Source organism: Mus pahari, chromosome 19 (assembly GCF_900095145.1).
Source record: "Mus pahari chromosome 19, PAHARI_EIJ_v1.1, whole genome shotgun sequence".
Taxonomy (NCBI): Eukaryota; Metazoa; Chordata; class Mammalia; order Rodentia; family Muridae; genus Mus; species Mus pahari.
Window position 1 is genome coordinate 69,812,168 of NC_034608.1, and position 21,317 is coordinate 69,833,484.

Here is a 21,317-nt window from a genome sequence, read left to right on the forward strand (position 1 = left end):
GGGGTATAGGGAACTTTCAGGATAGCATTTGAAATGTAAATAAAGAAAATAACAATAAAAATAAATTTAAAAAAATGACCCTTGTAGTTGAATTAGGAAAAGGCTAGAAGAAGCTGAAGAGGAAGGTAATCCCATAGCTATACCAGCAATCTCTACTAACCCTTGAGATCGCTTGGACACTGAGCCACCAACCAGGCAGTATACAGCAGCTGGTTCAAGGCCCCCAACACATATACAGCAGAGGACTGCTTGGTCTGGCCTCAGTGGGAGAATGTGCACCTCTCCCAGAGAGACTTGAGGCCCCAGGGATTGGAGATACCTGATGGGGGTGGGATGGGACATCCTCTTGGAGACAGGGGGAGGAGAAATGAGATGAGGAACTGTGGGAGGGTAGACCAGGAGGGGGTAATGACTGCACTGTAAAAAAAATAAAATTAATTTAAAAAAGTATTTTTTGATAAATGTAGAAAATATCTAATAAAACATAATTTGTCTTTAAACTGAAAAAACATATTTTTAAAAATGGGGACAAAAATGATGGAGGAAGAAATATATTTGATAATCACTAGCCATGTGATTAACTGACTTTAAGTTTTTATTTATGCTAAAGACTTAGTTTAGAAAAAAATAGGTAGTAAGTGTTATAAAAGCATGATTGGCTAATTTTAGGCCTCAGTAAGTGATACAGAAAAGGCTCCTTGAGAAGTGAAAACACTATACAGCAAGAGGAAAAACTTCTCAACAGATTGGGAATAGCAGATTCCAAGAATCAGCAGGGGCCATTCAAAATATATACTTAACAAGATGACAGAAAGAAAACATGGAAGAAAAGAGAAGAAATGGTGGCCAAAAGAGAACTGAAATAAAATTTTTAAAATATAGTGGGCACTGTAAAATGCAAGAGGTTTAAAAACAGATTTGTAAAGCTAGTCCAGTAAATACATAGTCAAGTAAATAAACAAATAGTTTAAAAGTAAAAGAAATGCCTTAAAAAGGCAACTTTTCTCCTTCAAAGCAAGAAATGATTCCAGTTTCAGATGACTTAAAAAATTGCTTGATTTTCTCATTTAAAGTAAATATAAATAAAATGCATGGTTTAATATTTGTGTACTTTTACTTCCTTAAAAAGGAAGGGCAGTGAGATAGGAGTGGGTAAGTGGGTGAGGGCGTACCCTTATAGAGGCAGTGGGGAGTGGGGATGAGATAAGGGTTTGCAAAGGGGAAACTGGGAAGGGGGACAACATTTGAAATGCAAATAAATAAAATAATCATTAAAAAATTCAACAACAATAAAAAGTCCTAAATTTATCACAATATTTAATTATTTTATTAATATTATTATTATAAAAGAATATGCCTCGATATTAAGTGACCATTTCTCTAGACATTTTATAAGTGAGATCCTCAACTTGGGATCAGAATATAATACATTGAGCAGGTTATACATAATTGCAAACACACATGATGTCCCAAACGTTTTCTTTGCAACACGTTTACACATCTTTAGGTTGCTCCCATTGAATTTTACCTTTTTTGTCACTTTCTAAAACACAAAACTCAAGTTTTTAATTATAATCTTGATCAAATATATGTTCAAGTATTCTATCTTTTAAACAAGCATGTTTGGAAAAATTAATAATTATATTAAAAATTCATATAAAGTCTTTTCAGAAATATAATCCATAATTGTTCATTTATAATTTTAGTTTGCTTTTAGTTCTTTTTAGTTTTTTAGTAACACCTCTCTCTCTCTCTCTCTCTCTCTCTCTCTCTCTCTCTCTCTCTCTCTCTCTCTCTCTCTGCACATGCACCACACACATACATTTAAGTATGTGAGAAAGGCAAGGAACTCAGTTGTTTAAGTCAGGACAATTTGGGGACCATTTTTTAAATTTAATTTTATTTGTAATTCACTTTTTACACTCCATATTCCATTCACTGCCCCTCCCCATCAACCTTCTGACTGTTTCACATTCCACACCTCCTCCCCACCCCACCCTGTCTCCATGTGGATGCCCCACCCCCACCCAGCCTGACCTCTAAACTCCCTGGGGCCTCCAGTCTCTTGAGGGTTAAGTGCATTGTCTCTGAATGAACACAGAACAGGAAGTCCTCTACTGTATGTGTGCTGGGGGTATTCTATCAGCTGGTGTATGTTGTCTGTTTGGAGGTTCAGTATTTGAGAGATCTTGGGATCCAGATTAATTGAGACTGCTGGTCCTCCTACAGAATCGCCNTTCTCAGCTTCTTTCAGCCTTCCCTAATTCAACAACAGTGGTCAGCTGCTTCTGTCCATTGGTTGGGTGCAAATAACTCTTTCAGCTGCTTGTTGGGTCTTTCAGAGAGCAGTCATGGTAAGGAAAAAGGACTGAAGCCCTGAATGCCCGCAGAAAGAACGGAAACAGGCAACCTCAGGAAGTAGGAGGTTGGGGGGACCCCCCAGAATGCACCAGAGACCTGGAAGATCAGACTCCCAGCAATCATAGGGAGTGTTCTTTGATGAAATGCCTGACAGTAGGGAGAGGGACCTTATAGAGCCCACCTCCAGCGGGAAGACAAGACATCAAGTGAGGGATGAATGGAGTTGTCATCCCACAGTCACACCTCTGACACATAATTGTTTCTGTCTGAAAGAATTACAGTGATAGAAATGGAGAGGAGCCCGAGGAAAAGAAGGACCAGTGACTGGACCAAATTGGGATCTGGCTCAAGGGGAAATCCCATGGCCTGACACTATTACTGAGGCTATGGAATGCTCATAAAAAGGGATCTATCATGGACCAATTTTTTAAGATGAAAATTAATAGGTTTACATAAGGAGAGACAACTGAATTGATGTGCCAATTCTTGAGAATGATGACTGAAGCATGAGATTCAAAACTATGTACCTACAGTTCTATTCATGCCCCAGCTACTGTGCAAAAATGGAAGTTCTTCCCTTCTGTCTTTGGGTCTTTTTTATTTAACCCAAGTCCTCTGGCTTGGATGCATGTGCCTAGATCAACTGAACTGTTTTATTGGTTTTCAATTTATAGTGCTTTTCATTGAAGAACAAAACTGCCATGTTGATTAATCTGTCTTATTCCTATTTCCAAAAGTTTTGCTTTTGATGTCATATCAAAGTTTTATAGAACCCAGAGTCACAAAGATGAAATTACATATGGTGCTATAAGTGGCATTTTTTTTTTAATTCAAGCATCTAAGCAGGATCTGAATTCTGGTTTCTCCACAGAATGAATCTCTAGGTTCCCTGTAGGATTTTGAAAGCCATGGCTTTGCTTGATGTGATGAGGATAGTAGCTAGGAGAGATGAAGGCAGTCTCGATCTTTAATTAAACTTTAATCAATCTACCAATGTATTGTCTGTCTCTTTACTTCCATTTCTGCATAGCTGCTGGTGCATGAGTATAACGGTGAGTATCCTGTTTTGAACCTCATGCTTCTTGTGGTCTTTCTCATCACCAGGAGCATCTCTTCAGCTTTTTCTCCTTGGCTAAGCCTACTGGACGTCATCTTTAAAAAAATTAGAATCCCTTACATTTATCATGGCTTCATTCTTTTTTTTATCTCTGTGATGATTACATAATCCTTTTAATAGATTTTTGAAGGAAAACAAGCTGTAAACTTGCATTCAACCTGCTGTGTTTTATTAGACACTGAAAGATTTATTTTCTACTTCTAGTTATGTATTCATATATTTTGTATCATGTGTATATTGTATGTGTGTGTGTGTGTGTCTGTGTGTGTGTGTGTGTGTGTGTCTGTGTGTGTGTGGGCATGTGCATATGTACTTTGATGCACATGCACGTGTGTGCACTGATTTGCAGAGAAGTAACTTTCTCTACTGCTTTCTGTCTTACTGCCTTGAAACAGGATCTCATTCTGAACCTAATTTTTATTCAGATTTTGAAACAATATCTGCTACTGAGCCTGCCATTCATCAAATTACTTAGGTTGGGTGCCCAGAAACCCCCAGGGATGGTCTCTTTCCACTCACTGATCCCCTTCCCCCACCAGCCTGGAAATTTGTAAGCACGGGCCACTCTCCCCAAAATTTTACATTGATGGTGGAAATATAAACTGGATGCTCAAAGTTGTATAGCAAGTCTCTTATTTCTCACTTGTAATTCACCCCATCTTAGCTCTTACTGCAGCAAATGTGTTTAAGACAATGACAGAGTCACAGAGAATGATGGTAAGATTTGAAGATGTTACATTACATCGTGTTGTCTTTTCAAGGCCTATGGCAGCAAATGCTTATGTAAGACTTGCAGAAGAGTGTACACATCAGAAAGAGTTATATCGCCGGGCGTGGTGGCACACGCCTTTAATCCCAGCACTCGGGAGGCAGAGGCAGGCGGATTTCTGAGTTCGAGGCCAGCCTGGTCTACAAAGTGAGTTCCAGGACAGCCAGGGCTATACAGAGAAACCCTGTCTCGAAAAACAAAACAAACAACAACAACAACAAAAACAAAAAAAGAAAAAAAAAAGAAAGAGTTATATCACTGATATTTTACCTTCACAAAGCAAAAGCTATACAAATTACTGTTCACTAATATTGAATTCTAAGTCCAAACCTTTTGGTTTACGTTTTTAATTTGGTACCAATGTGTTGGTATATGCTACACATATGACTGTACTATTCTGTGTGCCTGGGTGTGCACACATGCACATGTAAAGACCAAGAATTCATCTGCCTTTTCTACTGCTCCCTGCCTTGACACAAGATCTCATACTGAACCAGCTCACAGTTTGAGCTTGGTTGGCTGGCCAAAGGGAGTTTTAAAAATCTGCTTATTTGTAACCTGTCAGAGCTGGGCTTGTAAGCACACACAATTTACCATGCTTTTTTTTTTTTTTTTCTTTTGTGGGACCCTAGGGATCAGAACTCAGCTCCACATTCCCTCGTGCTTAAAGAGCATGTGTTCGGACCATGGAGTCACAGACCTTATTTGGTTTCCACACTAGGACTTTTTCAACCACCTTTATCCAAACATGTTTTTCATTTATTTTCCATTACACTAAGCCTGTGAACTGAGGCTAGTTATATATGAGTAGTAAGAGTCAGTAGTAGTATTTAGGGGCAGTAGTTAATGGTAGTCGTCAGCGGTAGTATTCAGGGCTAGTCATCAGCAGTCGTAGTCAGTAGTGGTAGTCAGTGGCAGTATTTAGGGGTTGTTGCTAGTGGTAGTTGTTTAGGGGTAATAGTCAACGCTAGTAGTGGTTGTAGTTAGTTAGTATAAGGCTTGGACCAGGCAAGAATGACAATCTCGTAGGACTCTATTGCTGACACTGGTGCATCATGAGTGATTCCTCATGATCCCTGACTTTAGATTTCACACTTCTGGGAAAGAGATAAAAATCAATATTTCTTGCATTATATTAAATGGCCCTTGTAACACTTCTTCTGACAGTCAACTATTCATGTTACATTTTAGTTGAGTTTGAAAGCTAGGAAAAAAATCAACTTAAAAAAAAAAACATATATTTTCAGTGTTTATGATCCTTCCATTGGCTTAGCCTAGTTGGAGAGTTACAGTATTAACATGGTAAAAAGCTTGGCTAGGATATAAATATGCTTTCAAAATTTCATCTATAAGGAAAATGTTTTTACTTTCTTCTTTCATGATTCAGACAAAAGAGGAGAAACCTCATAAATATCATTATAAAGGCACCGTACTTTTTTGAAAATTGTAAGAAAATCTGAACTCAGTTACCTTTAGCTGCTTTTATATGGTTTTGTCAAAATTTATCAGCAGTGATATTTTATGACATGAAAAACCCGAAAAGAAGCTGCTTATGTGCACCCTGTTGCATTGTGGGTGTGCTGCAAAGAAGAGAAGCTTAGAAGCAACAAAGCAAGCGTGGAGGGAGTAACAGAATAAATAAGGCCAAGAATAAGTGAGGTTGCTTTCGTGTGCCCTGGATGCTATGAAAGACATAACAGGGGCTAAGATAGACTTGTGGCTTGGGATATCGAATTACAGCAGATGGAAGTCTGTAGTGATAATGTGGCATTTAAGTTGATACTTTAATTTAGCCATGTGTAGTGCTACAAGAATATAATTACATGAAAGGAGAGAGATTTTTGCCAAGGTTGTTTTACTTAAAATAAGCTTAAAGGTTATAAGACACTAAAGTTGTAAAGCTTTGGTTCTCAACCTTCCTAATCCTGTGCCCCTTTAATATAGTTCCTCATGTTGTGGTGACCCCTGACCATAAGATTATTTCGTTGCAACTTAATAGCTGTTTTGGATTATAATGTAAATACTGTGGAGTCTGAGGGTTGCCAAAAGGCTCACAACACACAGGTTGAGAACTGCAGTTCTAACTTGAGGTTTGGAGGGAGGTACATGCAGTTGAGAAAAACCCGAGACATCAACAGAAGCCAGACAATCCAAGGACTTCCAGTTGGTAAGTGTACTTTATTTAAATATAATGGTGAGTGACATAAGCACATTAGCTGGGTGAATGGCTTCATTAAGTGAGCATGGGTAAGAACCCCTCTGAATTTTGTGTAGTAGTTCAGTTGCGTGGATTAAGAAAGAAAGCAGAGGGACCAGTCTTGAGAGTGATGCTGTGACCCAGGCAGAGGTGATGGCTGTGTTGATCAAGAATTTCAGAGCAAACAGCGATGGAGTGGCTATAATTTAATAATAAAATGCTTAAGACTGGCTGTTAGATTTCATTTTGGAACAAGAGTGAACTAGTTAAGTCTTGGTCTCAGGTTTTTGAATTAGACACAGGTTCATAAGTGCTATGCACTATGAGAAAGAGATTTCAAGGGGAAATTGGGAAAATCCAAGTTATGTGCTAATAGTGGTGTCTTGAGAAGACTAATGAGAAAAGGTGGGTCTGGACTACACATTTCTGTTCTCAGACAGAGATCGTTTGGAGAAGATCAAGAGTCAATGAAGTTACTAAAAAAGAGCAGTAAGGTGATTGGAGGCAGATCCTGAACCTTTAGTACTGGAATTGGAGAGATTATGCATAGGGCAAGTAAGCAAAGGTCATAGATAACAATAGAATCTGATGGAGAGGAAACAGCAGAAAAATATGGTCTCAAGAAGGCACACACACATACACATGGCTTTAATAGAAACCAGTGACCTATGGGATATTGCCAGTAGACTGTTGGGGAGCAGAACCCAGATGTGATGCTTGACTGTAGACTGGCAAGGAAGAACACTAGAGTCCTTTCAAACATTAAGCTCTGAGAGAGGAGACTAAGGGTATGGACTTAAAGGGCCCTTTTATCTCCTTGATATGTTCTCTTATGCTTTCATTTATTTTATTTTTTAATGTTTATTTTTTTTAAACTTGTGAGAACATCAAGCCTGTAGAACTCTCAAGAACAAGAACAGTTATGTATTGCTTAAGCAGGGACAGAAGTGATACCCACATCTGTGGAGCTAATAGCTTTTGGGGAGAGTGAAAAGCATTTGATTAGTTTTCTTCAAAGGAGGAAGAAAAATTGGGAAATTGGATTCTTGATGAAAGTCAGCCAAGGTGATCAGATATGATTCAGGGGATGCTGGAAAAACATGAGATTTGATCAAATACCCACAGTGGTCACATATCAAAGGAGGTAAGTTTTTCTCTAAACTGACTTTGTGTGTGTGTGTGTGGGGGGGGAACTGCATTAGCCAGATTTTCATGACCACATCAAAATAACTGGGATAATTTATTTCAAAAGGAAAAGGTTTATTTGGGGCTAACAGATATGATGATTATGGTCTATGAACAGGTGCTTATCATGACAGGAGTGAGTGGAGCCAAAGCAAAATCAGTATGCGCCTAGGTGACAACAGAGCAAGGAGTGGTTAAGGTCACAGTCTCCTGGAGGTAGTTGCTTGTCCTCAGCAACCTGAAGACCCTCCCACTGAACCCCACCATTCAAACATTCTAATACGTCTTGTGGTTATCTTCCTGGATCCCAATCCCTTCACAGGGTCAGGTAGGGGGCATTTAACATCCAAACCATGATGTTTAGGTTTCTCAAGAGAATGATGAGAAGACTTTGTGATGAGGCCTATTTGATGGGGCTCAATGGCCTGTTAAATATTTATGGTCACGTCCATCATTGTCAGCATGGGCTAGTTATAGGAGAGGCTATTAAACCACTTTATACACATCTATTGAAAAAATATTAAAACACATTTTCAGACCAAATAAGACTAGATGAAAGTAGTGGCGTATTAATTTTGTAGTCATGGCACTTAATGCACATGCTCCAGGTTCTCTTCTATATGAGATATCTGTTAGAAAATGTAGGAGCTTCAGAGTCGTAAGAATTCCTTCCACCTAAGTAACCAATAATAAAATCTGTCTTATTAAATATGAACATCTGTTCCAAGTATGATTGACTTGCTTTTCTTCTGGACAGATAAGCTGGTTTCTTTCTCTCTCCTCCTTGCTCCTTCAATTCCCTCCTCCTCTGCCTCCTCCTTCCCTCCTTCTCTGCACTCTGAAGTTAAAATATCTTAGGAATATAGTCTTATACATTAGAGGAAGCAATAAAGACTATATTCAGCTCAGTTGTCTTAAAATGAAATCCAGTTTGGTAAATACACTTGTCATAGAGAACTGCACCTGGTAGATATTAGCTAAAATGCACTGTGGAATTTTACCAGCTAAATCAAAAGAACTGAGGTCTGTAATGCTTTGGTTGTATCTTAGGGTCAGGAAGCTAATAGCAGACAGGGATAAAGATAGTCAAATCTTTGAAATTTGTTGGTTCAGCTAAATGGAGAGTTTCCTCCAATGAAACTTAAAACACAAGTTCTACTTATTGGCATAGAGCATTGGAGAATGTAAATATTTAATTCTAAATTTGACCCTCACAGGGCACATTTTAAGCTGGAAATAAAAGGTGGCCCAGGAATAGTCTTAAGCTAAAAATCTGAGTTTTCAATTATGAGTACTGGTTGCAAATTTCATTAGCATAATAGTTTTATTTTTTATTTTTTTATTTAATGGGACTTTGATACAACTCCTTACTTCACATTACAGAAAGAGTGGTGTGGAAAGTCACCTGGGTTTTTAACTCCATGTTTATTTACCTAGATCCTAGTTTGTAAAGATGAAGGTTACAGGAAATATTTATTACCAGGGGGATTTGTTTTATATTGTCTTCGTCTCTTGGTGAAGGATGCCTCCCTCCTACACGTTCCTATACAAATAACAGTGTTTACCAAGACACACCCGCCAACCGTACTGTGGAAGCAAACTGCACAAAGCACAAAATGAAGGGAGGTGTTCTGGGAAGACATTGTCCCTGTGCAGTATGACAGTGATTAATGGAGTAATTGGCTTGGTGGCGCTCGCTCTCCTAAAGTCAGCAGTTAGGGGTGATAAGGAAGTATGCATGCTTCCCCAAAGTAGGTGCTTTCCCCAGAGCTCACTAAGTAGACTGACCTCGGGGAAACTTTCTAAATCCTTAATGATGAATTGGATATAAAGTGGTTCTTTTTCCAGATTCCTTTAAAAGTATATAGCTTCAGCATACTCTAACCACCAACAGATGCATGCCCTTTCCCCCCTCCCCACCCACCCCACCACCCTACCCCCATCTAGAAGCAAAGTATAGCTGTGGACCAAATCAGTGTTAACATATAAGACAATGAATTAGTGGATTTTACTTCATTCATTCATTCATTCATTCATTCATTCATTCATTCATTCATTTGTGTGTCTGTGTGTGTGCTTGTTTCTCTGTGTGTGCATGTGTGGGTGTTCCATGTGTGTAGATGCCAGCCGAGGTAGAAGAGAGTGTTTGGACCCTTTGAGCTATAGCTACAAGCAGTTGTTTGCTGCCCTGTGAAGGGGCTTAGAACTGAACTTGGGTCCTCTGGGAGAGCAGAAATAACCACCACACCATCTCTCCAGCTCTAGCAAATCGATTTTTTTTTTTTGGAAGAAAATTAAAATTTGATAGTTTGTCTCTCTGAAATAAGTTCCTAAGTAGGTTTTAATAATAGAAAGTAATTTAACAACTCTCGAATCAGTGAAAGTGTAAACTGGAAGTTTTATGTTTTTTAGATGCAATACTTCTGGTTAAATAATTCAGCTTTGTTTTTCCTCAACATTGTTTCATAGCAACAGATTCCTCTCCCTGACACTTAGCAACTAATCTGGAATCCTTTAGACACATGCACATAAACGACAGAGAATTTTTTTCTGGAATTAATCGCCATGGACAAAACAGGTGTGTCTTAAGATTTGTAAGTCCCTTAAAAGAAGAAATTTGGGAATCTACTTAAGATTTTTAGCTCTCAAAATAAAACATATGTAATTTGTAGTTTATAAACTCTACTGAAGGAGAGACTCTGTTCTGGAATAACACGCCTAGAACATTCCTTGGCACCCTGTAGTCGCTCAGTAGAAAATGGTAACTTCATAATCCTTTCTCTTTTGCTGCTTGTTTGAGATGCTTTATTAGAGATAGTGGCTGCCTCGTTGGTGTGCCTCAGTCCTCTGCTCTCTACAAACATGTGTTAAGTACTGGAAATGGAAGCTTCCCAACATCCATCTCATTATATATGTATCTTTTGTGAAATATGATTTTTTTGTTGTGACTTGCACCTTAAAAAGGTATTAGGACTTCTAAAATGTCAGCTCAAGAGACAAAGGAATATATATGTATATTATACATCATATTATATATAAATATAAATATATATTTATTTAAGGAATTAAGTAAGGGGTGATAGTTTTACATCAGTCTGTTAAGGGAAGTACAGGATGCTTTAGGGAGGAAAACAGAAAGCGAGAAAACAGGTGACACCTTTAGTTCCACAAAGATAATGAAACGGTAGCTAGCCGTAGCAGAGCTGGACAGAACCTCATGGGTAGCTTCTAGTGCCTCTTCTCACTGTCGTGCTCTTTCCTTCTGGACATTTCTTATATGATTTTTGTTTGCCTTTGAAGACAATCTTTCTGTTTGTGTAAATGAATTATGTTTCCATGTAAGCCCTGGTATATGTTATGGTAGTTTTGGGATATAGGCATGCATCCTATGCATTGTAAGATGATTAAGAATGTCTCTCCGGTATTCAGTGGATTTCTTGCTTCAATGGGACAGGGGGTAAGATTAGGAAGCTGTTAAGATTCGGCAACATCCCCACTCCTTGCTGATATGTCGGCATCAAGTGACCATTTTTAAAACCACTAAGGATTCAGAACTTCATTTCTGGCAGCTTGGGACTTATGAGCTGCCCTTAATGCTCTTCAGCAGTGAGCATATGTTCTTCTGGTCTGTGTCCTCACAGATAATCATCTCCTTTGCCTCTCCCCACCTGTCATCCTCATAGGATTAAGTATGCCCTGATTACCAACGAAGAAGTCTCTTTGTGGGGTAATGATGTGCCTTAGAACTTCTTCAAAGAATTTCATCATTTTGAACACATTGTACCTTCTGTGGGAAGGCTAAAAATGTTTTGCCACAGGGAGAAATAGATGTTCCCAGCTCCTCTACATACAGGTCTCAAGTGAAAAGAGTCAAAAACAAATAAATGGATGTTTCTATGTGGATTGAAGCATCCGAGAAATAAAATCAGTGATCTATATGAAATATATTGGCATAAATTCAGTTCAAGCTTACCCATAAAAGGAAACTCATGAAACATCATTAATCTGGAAAGAAACTTAAAAGAAACCAGAAAATCATAACCAAACATCTGGCTACTTACATACCTTACTTCACAGGATTGCATTAAACTTTTACAGCAGAACTGATATTTCACTTGAAGAAATAAACTCAAAAGATCACGTGCACAGTATATGGCGACTAAGATTCAAATACAAGTCTATCTAATTGTACTGATGCATGTTCTTATTATTGTGTTATGGTGTCCATGCATGCTTCCCTAAATCATGACCTGCTGGGAAATCCAGATTCCAGACAGATACTGTATTTAAAAAGTGCCTTTACTCCTGCAACGTAAGCATTTAAATACTATGCACATATATGATTAGGGACAGTGAGATTTCACAGAGTTCAGGTTATAAATAAAACTTGAGACTGAAGAAGGTTTTGAAATTTACCTTGCTATACAGGAGTGAATCCTCTTAACACAGTTCCTAATGTTTACTGTTGTCACCAAGTTTCTTGATTATAACTGTCTTTATAAGATATGTCACATAACATATATAAAGCCCTTGGCATGTCATGGGTAGTTCATACAATAATTCACTTAAAGGGGTTTTTTTTGTATTTTTTTTGTAGTTTTTTTTTTATTTAACTGAAGTTTTTAATAAAAGAAAAAGGCAGAAAATTTCAGTTCTTTTGGATACGAGTTCTATTATTAAATTAGGAAAATTATATGTACAATCCAAATAGTATGCTTAATATCAAGCTTCATTAGAAAGCTGTTGTAAGGGTTGGTGACGTAGCTCTGCCATAGAGTACTTCCTTAACCTCTCGTGTGTGAGGCCCTGGGTTTAGTCTGTAGCACAACACTTTACTGAAGATTAAACAACTGAGGTTTTGTACTAGCCTAAGGGTACATAATTACATACATAAATGAAAAGAGGGTAGATTTAGTCCTATGCCAAAGTGATAGGCCATTGGATAAAATGGTGTAGGTTTAATTAGATATGAAAAAATAGGATTCTGACTCTTAGCTCACACTACACTAAATAAACGGTTCCAAGTTCATGGTTGTCCCAAAATTAGTAAAAAATTTTAGGTAATGATGTAGAATGGAATTATCATGACCTTGAGTTAAATGTTTCTTTGAAAGACTATGGCAGTAACATAAACCTTTAAAAACAAAAAACCTCAGATATTGTTTATTCACACACACACACACACACACACACACACACACACACACACACACACACACACACTTACTTCTCTTCACCAGATGTCACTATTGAATTAGGGAAAACAGAGTTATCTGTGACTTAAATATCCAAAGGCACACAATGCAAAGAGCACACATCCAGAATACATTTATATTCTCACAAGTAACAGCAGCAAAGATGGTTCACAGAAAAGAATAAAAAGGTTTTAGTTTGCAGTTGCCTCTACAAATAGGCAAATACATTATACCACAATGAGATATTATTATCTACATATTAGAAGGACTGAAAATATGAAAAACAACTAACATTTGTTGGTAAAGACACAGAGCAGGGGAATTCATATGCACCCCTCAGAAGTATAAATTGATACATTCATACCTGGGCAGTTAATTATGTGCTTAATTTATGAGCCATCATTTCCTTTGCTTACTATGTTCCCTCTACATGTGTGTTCCATACACATAGACTAGAGAAATTGCAGTAGTTTACAGAACTGGAAAACAACACCTTTGTTACATGGTTCAATATTACAAATCAAGATTGAGAAAAGAAACCCAATAATATGTATATGCACTAATACATTCTGCCATTGTAAACTCAAGGCAAAATAAAAACTGAATTCAAAACTACCCAGAATGATGTTATTTACACTTATTGAACCATCATAATTAAATAGAATGAAAAAACCTTGTATGATATATTCTGTGTTCTCCATGCTTATCTGTGTGGAGTTAGAGAAGTTCAGTTTATAAAATCCCTTCAAACTGTGATCAGGACTTATCCACTTTCTAATCGAGTATTACATATTAAATAAAAATTAAACATCGTACAATTAATATTACAATCAGTACTAGATCATGTTAGCATTATCTATGATTAATGTTGTTCTTTATCATACCAAAAAATTTTACTAAAGCAAATACATATATATATATATATATATATGTTTAAAACATATAAAATAATATGTTATAAAACATATTATGTGTTTTCACTTCAAGAGAAAAATTTAAGCATCCCATATGTATAGTGTATGTCTGTGTGTTTCTTTGCATGTGTATGTTGACGTGTGTGCTGATGCACAAACACATGGGTGATCATGAGTGTAGACACAGGAATTGACCCTGATGCTGTCTGCTGTACTGGGGGCTCTCTCACTTGAACCTCTGTCTGTCTCTACAGCACTGGGGGTGGGGGTTGGAAGGTGGGTTTACAGGCAGCCACCATTCCTGCCCCATGTGGCATATGACCTGCAACTGCAAACTCAAGTCCTCATGTTCTTGCTTTATCAGTGCTTGACCCACAAAAGCCCACTCCCAGGAAGCTGAGTGTATTTTTCTCAAAGACATAACGTTTGCTTTTGAAATTATAACCAATAAAAGGGAGCTAGTTCATAAACATTTGAGATTTACTTTAGAACACTATATATAAATAAATATAGTTTGCTGTTATGAGCCAAGGGAACACTGTGAAGAAATACTTAATGTGCAAACAGAAAGCATGTTCCTGACACAGAGTAATGCAGTCATTAATCCAAGCAGGTAGTGGTTTTGAAACCCACTCTCTCATTCATTCCAAAGTTTTGAAAGAATTTTACAGAGTGGAATCATAAAACTTTCCACCTTCTCGAATATTCTTAAGAGAGTAATCCATGCCATGTATATTATGCCATCTGATTAAGTTAAAATATCCCACCTAATGAAGCCCTCTACTGCCCCCTGCAGGGCTTCCCAACAGCAACACTTCACTAGGAACACACTCATGCTCAACATTCGGAAAAACAAAGGTATTTTTAAAGCAGAGGCCCGTAGATGAGAGTCCACATTGTTTATGACTTTCTTGGCTTACGTTATAGCTTCTCATAACTGAGAAGAAACACGAGGTGCAGATGAGTGGCTTTCTCTCATCATGTGACTGCAAACATTGTCATTGAGGTGATTGATTTATTGTTTTGTTTCATTTTTTGTTAGTTGTTCTGTTGCCCCATGATTGTCACATTATTAACTCAACTTTGACCTTGGTTTCAGCTTATCATATCACCCTCAGTGGCTCTTCGGTCGTACTTTGCTAATAAAAAGATGCAAAAAGCTATGCAGGGACAACTGCTAGTATCACCTACTTGATCTACCCTAACTGACATACAAAATTAGATTTAGTTTTAGAATGTATGAAGCTTCATTTCAACTTATGTATTGTAAGATACTGTCTCTTTAAAAATTTTTCTGCAAAACAAAAACCACGAATATTCAAGCAAATGAATATTAAAAAGTAGTTTTAAAAAAACGCATTAGTGAACGTAAAGACTAGAGAGTATGTTAAGAACAAACTTGACTTTCATGTAAATAGCTCTTCTCATTGATGGATTTTTGTGTGTCACTTGCTCAGTTGCTGAGGCCTCTTCATATCTTCAGAAGTAGAGTATGAATTGCACGTTCCACCATTACAAGGTCAACTGTGATCTTAATTTTTAGATCTTCTGGACACTCTGTCCCTATTCCTTGGAATCCTAAGTGAACACCCTCCTATGGCGTACTCCACAGTGCTCAATCCCTGACTTACTAGTTCCTTAGAACGTGTCAGAAGCGTATCAGAGGACATTCTGCGCCACACACCTCGTGATCACAGTCGTGTAGAAGTTCCTGTTAATCTCCGGATCACCAAATGACAGTTCCCTTGCTGCCTGCCACAGTTACATTATGCTTTCACGTCAAGTCTTTCAGTGAGTCACCCTCAAAGCCTCCAAGAATAAGACAGTATTGGCATTTCACATAGTAAAATGATGGCCCAAAGAGTTGAATTTTAATATGATCCAATATAATATGGATCTCCGTTCCAAGATGGGGATCATCTGGGTCTTTCTCCTCCCAAGGCTATCATTGATACAAATGCCATACAAAAATGACTGCCTGGTGGGGAAAGGAAGTGAGCTGCTCGGCTGAAATCTACTCTTACTCTATTTGATTGTAAAGATTTCTGCTCCTTTCAGTGATTCTTATAATTTACATTCTACATGAAAGGTTCCTTCTCTGAAATTATAAAAAGCTAGTCTGATAGCCTGCCAGGTGCTTACAGATGATCACTGTGAAACTTTTATTCTAATTTATTAAAAGTTACATATATACATTACTCGAAACTTAAAACACAAAATTTATAAAAGCCTGATTAACTCTACAAATTGTAGAACATAGCTAGTTTTGCTTTTACCCAAGAAAGTAAACATTGATTCAATGTACCCATATGTAAATTTTGTTTGTAAAGTATGTATCTGTTATTTGGATGGGTTAATGTAAAAACTTTCCCATGCTTATATCATACAGTGGTCATCATGTTGTATCGTGATTCTTTCTGAGACTTCTGTTGTTTTTTTTTTTCAACTTGTTTGACCAGTTCTATATAACACTACTTTATATTCATATATGTAGATATGTACAATGACTTTGCATGTATTCTTGATAGAACATCATCACTTATGTAAAGTGTGGTTCTAAAGTGAATATACTGTCTATATGTGTAAAGTCCCAGCAGCTTGTAATACAATCTTTTTCTTGAATAACTACAAATATGTACTCCTCTGGTCTACAAAACATTACTTTTCCTTGCTTCTTGCTATCCTCATATCTATATCTATATCTATATCTATATCTATATCTATATCTATATCTATATCTATATCTATATCTATATCTATATCTATATCTATATCTATCTATCTATATCTATCTATATCTATCTATAGATATAGATATATATATAGCTATCTATCTCTATCTATCTATCTATCTATATGTAATATAGATATCTATTCTATATGTAATATAGATAGATATGATGAATATATATTCACTATCCATATTCTCTGTGTGTCTCTCATTGGGTGGTAGAAGTCTGTCGGTGCTCTTTTTGGTTCAGTGAACACGTGACCTATTCTGTAGTATTGTCTGGTGGCATAAGGTCAGAGGTTGACTGTAGTCTTAGCAAAGTTGTAAGGGAAGAGTTCTGGCAACACTCCTGGCACTTACTGCTCCTTGTTTTCTGGGACCTATTTAACAACTAGTTGCTAGTTGAAGCATTACGGCATTTTATTGCACATGGCAATGACCACAACTCTATCTGATCACTGTCTTATTCTCCAGTGTTATCAAGGGCTGAATGGCAAATAATCTCTCTCTCTCTCTTTCTCTCTCTATAGATAGATAGATAGATAGATAGATAGATAGATAGATAGATAGATAGATTATATAGATATATAGAGATATAGAGATATAAATATATAGAGCTATAGAGAAATAGAGATATAGATATAAATATCTGATTTGAAATTCTCAGAAGGCATTATTGTACACATCATCACCTAGAGTGAGCTTTCTTCAATCCCTTCATATTGGTTCTTTTCATCAGCAATGAATTTAGATCTGACAACCTTTGATTCTTGAATTTTGTGTCACATATGAGATTTTTCTCCAGCAAATACACCATGTGTAGAAATTAAGAAGTTATTTGTGTTATTTTCAGTAATGTTCAAATCTCCTCTAAAGGTCAGCTTCAATGATTATTTCAATGTTGTCATAACTGGTCCAGATGTTTGTCTTTTCTCTTAGTGTTAGGAAACAAAGCCAGAGCTTTCAGCATTCTAGACAAGTGCTCTTTCCCTAAACTACACATGCAGCCTTTAGTACAACTTTAAAATCTATCACGCAATTATGTTTTCATTAAAATTAATTTGTATGTATTTTAAAAGACTTTAGTCATATTGCATTGATGTCGATACTCAACTTTAGAGGAAATTTGTGTCATTTTACTTTCATACTATATGAAACAAATATGTGTGTGTGAATAAGTTAGTAAGCCAACATAGTTGTCAATGTAATATAGAGCTGTGACTTGAATAATCTAAAAATAATTTTAAAAATTATATCTGACATTTTTTGTCTTATAAACAAATACAGTTTAACTTAATTGTGACAGAGACATTTAAATATTAATGTAAATTTAATTTTACCATGACAATTTAAGCAAGTCAAGATTTGTTAATAATACTTTTTATTAGCAGATACATTGCCAGTCAAATCAAACCAGAAAGGTTTTGAGTTCGTTTCCTAAACTCTTAGTCTGGGGAAGTATTGATCCTGCAATTGTCTTTGACAGGCTTTTGAAAGCAAAGACCTGGAGGAGCAGTTGCGGTCTGTGTCCAGCGTAGATGAGCTCATGTCTGTCCTGTACCCAGACTACTGGAAAATGTACAAGTGCCAGCTGCGGAAAGGCGGCTGGCAGCAGCCCACCCTCAACACCAGGACAGGGGACACTGTAAAATTTGCTGCTGCACATTATAACACAGAGATCCTGAAAAGTAAGTACAGGTTGCTGACTGTGTACAGGGCCTTGTCCACTCACCAGTGACAATGCCAGTGTGGCCAAACAGAGCCTTGTACACTCACAGTCACTATGCTGGTGTGGGCAAACAGCCTTGTACACTCACAGTGACTATGCCATGTGGGCATATGGAGCCTAGTACACTCAATGGTAATGATACTGTATGATTTCTTGAAATCCACAGCTAGAAGATGCATCCATAGCAACACACACTTGGTATTTGAGACAAAAATCCATTGCAAACATTTGAAATTACTTAAATAAATTGTCTACACTGTGTTGTTCATTTATTTTAGTGTCTTAGGTTAATGTAATTCAGTGGTTCTCAACCTTCCTAATGCTCAATTTTTTAGGACAGTTCCCTGGATTGTGGTGACTCCACCCATAAAATTAGTTTTCTTGCTACCCTATAGCTCTAATTTTGATACTGTTATGAATCATAATGTAAATATCTATGTTTTCCAATAGTCTTAGGTGACCCCTGTGAGAGAGTTATTCTATCCCCAAAGTAATTGTGACTCACCCACAGCTTGATAACCACTAGTTTAAAGGTTTATATTTCAAGAAAATGAATTCTTTTTGGTTTGAATTCAGGCATAATTTCCTTTACATGGTAGAACTTTTATATATCATGCATACGATGCCTAAGGTGCTATCATCCTAGATGACAGACAAGTGGACATGCGTGCACACACACCTCCTCCCCACCCCGCAACACACACTTGAAAATACTGAAATAAAATTTACTAACCCAAATCAGTTTTCAAAAGCTACTCGCTGTCTTATTACATCAGAGATGACTGGCTCACAGTTGTCTTTTTTTTTGGAAACAGATGAATATTTATCATAGCGTTTCACAAGAAAGTGTGATGTGAAAAGTGACATAATATGAGTCGGTAGACCATTTAAGTTTTAAATATTATGGTGTTTTAAAGTTTGATGTTGGAGCCAGGAAGCTGCCTCAATAGGTAAGACAGCTCTCTATGTTAGCATGAAGGTATGTGCTTGAATCCCAGGTACCCATGTAAAGGTATGCATAGTTATGGTTACCTATAACCCCCGCATGCATAAAACAAAAAAGGAAAGTCCTGTGAGCTAGCTGGTCAGCCAGTTTAGTCTACTGAGAGTTTCTGGTTCACTGAAAAAAAACATTCCTGTCTCAAGGCAATAAAGGTAGAGAGTGACGGAGGACCCCAAATATTCTTCTGTATGAACCACAACCTCTCCCACCCCCCCATACTCATAATTTGATATTGCAAAGTATATTTAAAGCAAAACCAAACAAGTTTACTGGATTCATGGTGACATAACCTGTAATTTATAGTCCTTAAAAATGCTATTCTAGAGGAAAGATGGGAGAAATAAACTATAACACTTAGAAATTGCAGCATTTTTTATTTTTAATTATTATTTCCCCCATTTTATTAGATATTTTNTTTATTTACATTTCAAATGCTATCCTGCAAGTTCCCTATACCCTCTCCCTGCCCCTGCTCCCCTACCCACCCACATGCCAGCGTTTTTTAATATAGTGCAAAGTCCTTGGTAAGCCTATATATAACCTATTTGAAGTAAAGGTCCGGGAGAAAGCATGAAAGGGATGGGCAATTTGATTTTCCTGCAAAGAATCAGTTTAGTCTACCAATTCAAATAGGTGGAAACTGACCTCACCTTGCACCTAGCGACATTGTTTAGAATTACTAGGTGGCTTGCCTGAGAATGAGTATTGACTTGACACCAAAACCATAGTTTTCTTTTTATTTACATGTCAGTTTAAAAAGAATAGCTAACACATGCTGTTTACATTTAATTCAAGACCACAAAAATTGTACACACCAGGCGAAGAACATGGTTCTGTTTGTGCATATTTTATAAACATACATATATTAAATCCCCCCTGTTTTAAGCAAGGAGAAACAAAGATTTGTATTAGGATACTGATGTGATTTTTTTTTTGAAATCCTTAATTTAATTCTAATTTTGGTGTTACCCCTTCTGTAGAAATAATTCTAAAGAATGTCTCATTAGTTACTCTGCTGAATATATTACATTCCCATTCACAGGGAAGTTTAGGATCCTAGCCATTGTTTCTCTAATTGCTTTACACAAAATCTTAAGATCTGAAGTTAAATATGAGTAAATGACAAATGCTGTAGGCTCTGCGTCTCCCTTGGTGGCTTCTGTGTAACTTAATTGACTTCCCTGTGACTCGACAGGTATTGATAATGAGTGGAGAAAGACTCAATGCATGCCACGTGAGGTGTGTATAGATGTGGGGAAGGAGTTTGGAGCAGCCACAAACACCTTCTTTAAACCTCCATGTGTGTCCGTCTACAGATGTGGGGGTTGCTGCAACAGCGAGGGGCTGCAATGCATGAACACCAGCACAGGTTACCTCAGCAAGACGGTAGGTATTCTGTGTCTCGGTCCTGCCTTTACAGCCCTTTGAGTGACCAGGGGAGGAGGGGCTCAGAGGATTGGTCTCACAGAAGTGACTTAATTCAAGCCAGAGGTTCTTATATTTTCATTGGGGAATGAAGTAAATGTTTCGATGGTGGGTTTTTGATGCTACAGTTTTACAAAGAAAGAAAATAATGCATTATAAACTCTGTTCATGTAATAGGGTCAAATCATAGTAAAGAAAACAATAAGTATGCATGGCATAGTTTATATATATACATATATATACGCATATATACACACACATATACATATATACATACATACTATATATCACTGATAGCATATACAGCATATAGAATATATATGTCTACATGTGCTAAGTATACACTAATTCATAGCTGCATTTGTGGTGAACTTCAAGAATATTCATCAATAGAAACTAGTAAAATTACTCAGTTGTTAAAGATTTTAATTTTTAAGCCCAAGGCTCTGAGTTCAGTCTCTAGTACCAGTGTCCTGCCCAGGGATCTGGGTTTATAATCCCTGTGCTAAGGTGTCAGAGACCAGCTCAGTGGCCAGCCAGTCTAATCCAGTAAGTAAGCCCCAGGGAGCATAACCAAGTAGATGGCTACTAAGATATGATACCCGAGGTTGACCTCTGTCTTTCATAAGTACATGTACTTACACTACCACACGCATTAAAACACACACACACACACACACACACACACACA

The 21,317-nt window shown here is 37.2% G+C and overlaps 1 protein-coding gene across 1 annotated transcript in view; it reads left to right on the forward strand.

Moving 5' to 3' along the window:
- Positions 1-21,317, forward strand: part of Vegfc (vascular endothelial growth factor C) — a 97,516-nt gene that overhangs the window by 50,615 nt on the left and 25,584 nt on the right. Inside the window, exons 2-3 of the mRNA XM_021219454.2 lie at positions 17,956-18,157; positions 20,397-20,587. Coding sequence (XP_021075113.1) covers positions 17,956-18,157; positions 20,397-20,587 — 393 coding nt within the window. The remainder of the gene's footprint in view (positions 1-17,955; positions 18,158-20,396; positions 20,588-21,317) is intronic.